The sequence below is a fragment of the Alosa alosa genome, chromosome 20, assembly GCF_017589495.1.
Source record: "Alosa alosa isolate M-15738 ecotype Scorff River chromosome 20, AALO_Geno_1.1, whole genome shotgun sequence".
Lineage (NCBI taxonomy): Eukaryota > Metazoa > Chordata > Actinopteri > Clupeiformes > Clupeidae > Alosa > Alosa alosa.
The window spans coordinates 25,196,815-25,201,814 of NC_063208.1; the positions used below are offsets into that span (position 1 = coordinate 25,196,815).

Consider the following 5,000-nt stretch of genomic DNA (forward strand, 5'->3'; position numbering starts at 1 on the left):
GTTTACTGGTCCCCATGGAAACAGACACGTAAAGAACAATTAGGCGTTCCTCGGGGAGCTCGTTAGCGGCCGAGGTCGGCCGTTCACCGCGGTCAGCTTCTCGACTGTTCCTCTCTGCGTCGTTTCCAGCTCGAGGGACTCATAAAAATGTTGGACGAGAGCGCTAGACTTTTTGTGGGGTTGTTCACAGCTTTTTACTCATGTGTGGACGCCCCTCGTAATCGGTCTGTCTTGAGTATTTGTGTCTGCTTTTCGTTTTTTTTTGTTTTTATTATTTCAAGAAAAAGAAATAGCTGAGATTGAGAGATGAAGTGAAATGAAGAGAGAGGATGACATGAAGAGAGAGAGAGATAGAGAGAGAGTGAAGAAGCACAACAGCGAGAGACAAAGAGAGATGGAAGAGAATGAAAGAAAGAGAGAGAGAGAAAGACCAGAGATGGAGAGATGTGAGAGAATTGGAGAGATGGAAAGAGAGAAGTGTTTGCTGGTTCACAAAAGGTAAAGGGAGAGAGAGATGATAGAGAGAGCGATGGAGAGAGATAGAGAGTACTGTAAGGTAAAGGGACAGAGAGAGAGGGATAGAGAGAGAGAGATGGAGAGAGAGAAGTGTTTGCTGGTTCACATATGGTAAAGGCAGAGAGAAGAGTGGGTGTGGACTGTGTGTAGCCAGACATATTGAGCCCTTCACCTGAAATGGAACTACAATGAGGCCCTCGCTTGCCAGCACACTCTGTTGAGAGCCCAGTGGCATGAACATGGTTTTTCATTTATTTATTATATTTATGGTGCTTGTAAACGTGAGGAGTTCTTAGTCTTTTTTGAAAGGTTTTAGACTGAACAGTGCGCTTTGATTACATTTCAAACGCGACACAAATTAAATGTCTCAAAGTAACAGCAATATCGATTGTGGAATAAAATGCCATCATAGGTACAACATGATTTTCTATACTGTTTCTTTAGATTGGACAACAACAGTGTAGTCTTGCAGGAAATATGTAATAGTTGTATTTCACCAGAATATATAAAAAACATTCAAACTGTCAGTGGCATTTTTTCCCCTTGATAGCTTTGTTGAAAAGGCATGATTCATCTCTGCATGCCAGAGAATTGCCCCTTCAATGTGCATGCCCCCGGCCAGCACCAGGGGTTATTCCGTGTAGCCCAATAACTCCGACATCCAGACGACCGCTCCGAGGGAGCCCCAAACTGCACTTTTTACCTAAATCCATATCCCAGCTTTCGGGGGCTTCCTGCTTTATTATTCAGCGCAGTGATCCAGGCTTCCCCTGGTATCATGTCTTCCTTTGTGGCGTATATTCCTGTGCCTGTGGCACGCATGTCTCCTCGAGGCCTGTTCTCTGCACCTCTGTGCTGTAATATTGCATAGAGGAGACGACGTGCCCTTAACCAGACAAATGAACCCATATTGCATTTCTCAAGGGGCCTCGAGAGGCACCTTTTACAATTGATCTTTAAAGGCCAAGCACCTGTGATCACACATGTGCTTTCATATGCTCTCTCCCTCTCCCTCTCTCTCTCTCTCTCTCTCTCTCTCTCTCTCTCTCTCTCTCTCTCTCTCTCTCTCTCTCTCTCTCTCTCCCTCTTTCATCTCAGTGGTGTGGTAAGGCCTGTATGTTGTGATGTTCTGACAGGGGGGCACACAGTGTGTTATTGTTTAGCACAAGCATCTGGGAAAAGAGATTAAAGCATCAATGAAGCTTTGTACTGCACAGAGGCTCTGGGTGGTGAAGGTGTGTGTGTGTGTGCGTGTGTGTGTGTGTGTGTGTGTGTGTGTGTGTGTGTGTGTGTGTGTGTGTGTGTGTGTGTGTGTGTGTGTGTGTGTGATGGGGAGGTTGTAAGGTGGGGGGTGTTGTGTTAGAAGATGAAAGGTTGTGTCCTGGGTTTCCCATAGTGACACCAGTGACGGTATTGTTCTGTGGTTACAACAGGAGGATACCGTATGCGTGTGTGTCCGTGTCCGTGTGCGTGCGTGTGTGTGTGTGTGTGTGTGTGTGTGTGTGTGTGTGTGTGTGTGTGCGTGCCTTGTACAAACATGGCACACCGGCACCTGCAGCTGCAGATCTGTGGGGGCTTGCTTCTCTGTCATCGCCTTTGCATTAAACAACCTGATATCAACCCCTGCACACACACACACACACACACACACACATACACACACACACACACACACACACACACACACACACACAGAGGTGTTTGCACACACACACACACACGTGTTCACAAACAGTGTACGTACGTACACACACACGCACACCAACAGAATGATCCCTGGCTTTTTGCGTCTGCCAACGGTCCGTCGTTAGGCCCCAGATAGCGATCGCGCTGACACACACAATAACAGCGCGCTGCCTGTGCATAGAGAAGCCCCGACTCTGCAGCCAGAACACCAGCCGGTTCTCACGAGAAAAACCGTGCGCTCTGGCATTCCTCCGTGATCCGCATGTGTGTTTTTTCTTCGTCTCTCTCTCCCTCCCTCCCTCTTTCGCTTGTTCCTTCCCTCCTTTGGTGCTTTCTGGGGTAGCTGTTGTGTTTGTGTGTGTGTGTGTGTGTGTGTGTGTGTGTGTGTGTGTTAGTGTGTGTTCGTGTCTGTGTGTGTGTGAGAGAGAGTTTAGACGACTGTCACCATTTGAAATGTTTTGAAAAATGTTTTGGTAGTGTTAAACAGGTGTTTGTCGCTGACATGCACAAATGACCCTCACAATGCATTAACTGTGAGTCAAAGCGTCTCTACCACCCTAGCTGAGTTCACATACTATCAGTGTAGCTGTGTGTGTGTGTGTGTGTGTTTAGACGACTGTCAGCATTTGAAATGTTTTGCAAAATAGTTTGGAAATGTTCAAACGCTCATGATGTGTTGACAGCGAGCGTCTCTGCCGTCCTGGCTGAGTACACAAACTATGAGTGACAGATCGGCATCAGTGAAACCACAGCACCAGGCCAGACTAAACAGGCGGTGGGCTCTCCTTTGTGGCGCTTGTTGCATTGTTTGTGTGTGTGTGTGTGTGTGTGTGTGTGTGTGTGTGTTTGTGTCTGTGTGCACACATTTTTGTGATGTAGTGTGTGTGTGGTAGGTGTGTGTGTGTGTGTGTGTGTGTGTGTGTGTGTGTGGGACCATTGCTCTTAAAGCCCCTATCAACTTACAATCAGCTGGAATCATCATGGCAGTATCGGAGTCCAGCAGCCAGCCGCTGTTTGTGCCTGTGTGATAAGCAGACCCACCGTGCTGCCTCCTGCTCAACACACATTGCACCTACTGGCCGTAAACACAGTAGAACACTGCCCCTACAGGCACTGTGCAGAACTGCACACCTGCTCTATGCTTCTCTACCAAGGCCAGCTTAACGAGTGGACACACACACACACACACACACACACACACACACACACACACACATGAACACAAGCACTCAAATACACATACACATACACATACACATATACATTCCTACACTCTAGTGTAATAGCAATAAAACACACAAGCACTCAAACACACAGATACACATACATATACACATACAAATACACATTCCTACAATCTAGCGTAATAGCAATAAAACACACACACACACACACACACACACACATCCATATATACTTGGCATTATGGGAACAATACGCAAAGATGAAACAAAGACTTTAAGACTGAGAGGAGTGCGTCGCTGGGTGGAGGGGAACGCCCGTGTGAGAAATGCGAGAGACGGAGAGAGAGAGAGAGAGATTGAGAGAGAGAGAGAGATTGAGAGAGACAAAGCGAGAGAGAGAGAGAGAGAGCCAGGCTCCCACGTCAGCATGGCTAAGCTATTTACGAGGAGCGATTATCCTGATTATTATTTCAACAATGCGCCGCCGGGCTCTTTCAAGGGCTGCCAGGGTGGCGGTCTGATGTGGAGGGTCCTGATGGCTGATTATTTCAAAAGAGAGGGAGGGAGAAAGAAAGGCAGAAAGAAGGAGAGGATGGGGGGAGGCAAGGAGAAAGAGAGAGAGAGAGAGCGGAGCTCTACAAAGGGGCTCAGGTTCTACAGAGAGGTCATTGTATTCTGGTGTCTAGGCCCATAAGCCTTGTCAAAGTGTTTTGTGTTTTTTCCTATCTTGTCTAAACTCAGTCTTGTTTTCTTGTACCTGCTCCCTCTTTTCCCTTGTCTCTTCTCTCTCTCCCTCTCTCTCTCTCTCCTCTCTCTCTCTCTCTTTCTCTATCTCTCTCTCTCTCCCTCTCTGTTCTCTCTCTCTCTCTCTCTTCTCTCCTTTCTCTCTCTCTCTCTCTCTCTATCTCTCTCTCTCTCTCAGCCCCCACAGAGCCGTTGCTGTGTAAGTTTGCAGATGGAGGTCAGAAGAAGAGACAGAGCCAGAGCAAGTACCCACAGAACGGCCGGCCCTGGCACAGAGAAGGAGAGGTAAACACACACACACACACACACACACACACACACACACACACACACACACACACACACACACACACTCTCTCTCTCTCTCTCTCACACATCACACACACACATACAATCGCCTACACATATGCAGCAGACAATCAAAGATCAGTAGGCTATATGCACATGGAAGTATTCTATAGAGCGAGATAGAATGAGAAAGTTCCAGACCCATTCGTTTCTGTGGCTGATGCTAGCCTGGCTAATTCAGCCAAAATGATTCTCTGCGGGCTGCCGCCATTTTTAAAAATGCCATCCAACATGTCCTCACCCCTGCTCTCGTTTGCGCAAACGAGCCATCAGGCGGTAATTGGGTGCCACATTATCGATGACCTCAACTTATGCCGTCATTGCGGATTGGCTCATCCTCTCTGTGGGAAATTGACAACTCATCCACCAATCCACTTAGACAACAAGTGTTTGTGTTAATCAGTGATTGTTTATAAAACTGTGGGCAGAAGTGAACCCTTAAGAGACCCCATTTTTAAGATGGTGGATGCTAACTTGTTGAAGTTAAGCCTCCAAATCCTTTAGACCCTTTCCACTGCATAA

The 5,000-nt window shown here is 47.2% G+C and overlaps 1 protein-coding gene across 1 annotated transcript in view; it reads left to right on the forward strand.

Annotated features, from left to right (window-relative positions):
* Positions 1-5,000, forward strand: part of LOC125284987 (RNA-binding motif, single-stranded-interacting protein 3-like) — a 262,838-nt gene that overhangs the window by 209,776 nt on the left and 48,062 nt on the right. The window contains exon 7 of the mRNA XM_048229169.1: positions 4,309-4,415. Coding sequence (XP_048085126.1) covers positions 4,309-4,415 — 107 coding nt within the window. The remainder of the gene's footprint in view (positions 1-4,308; positions 4,416-5,000) is intronic.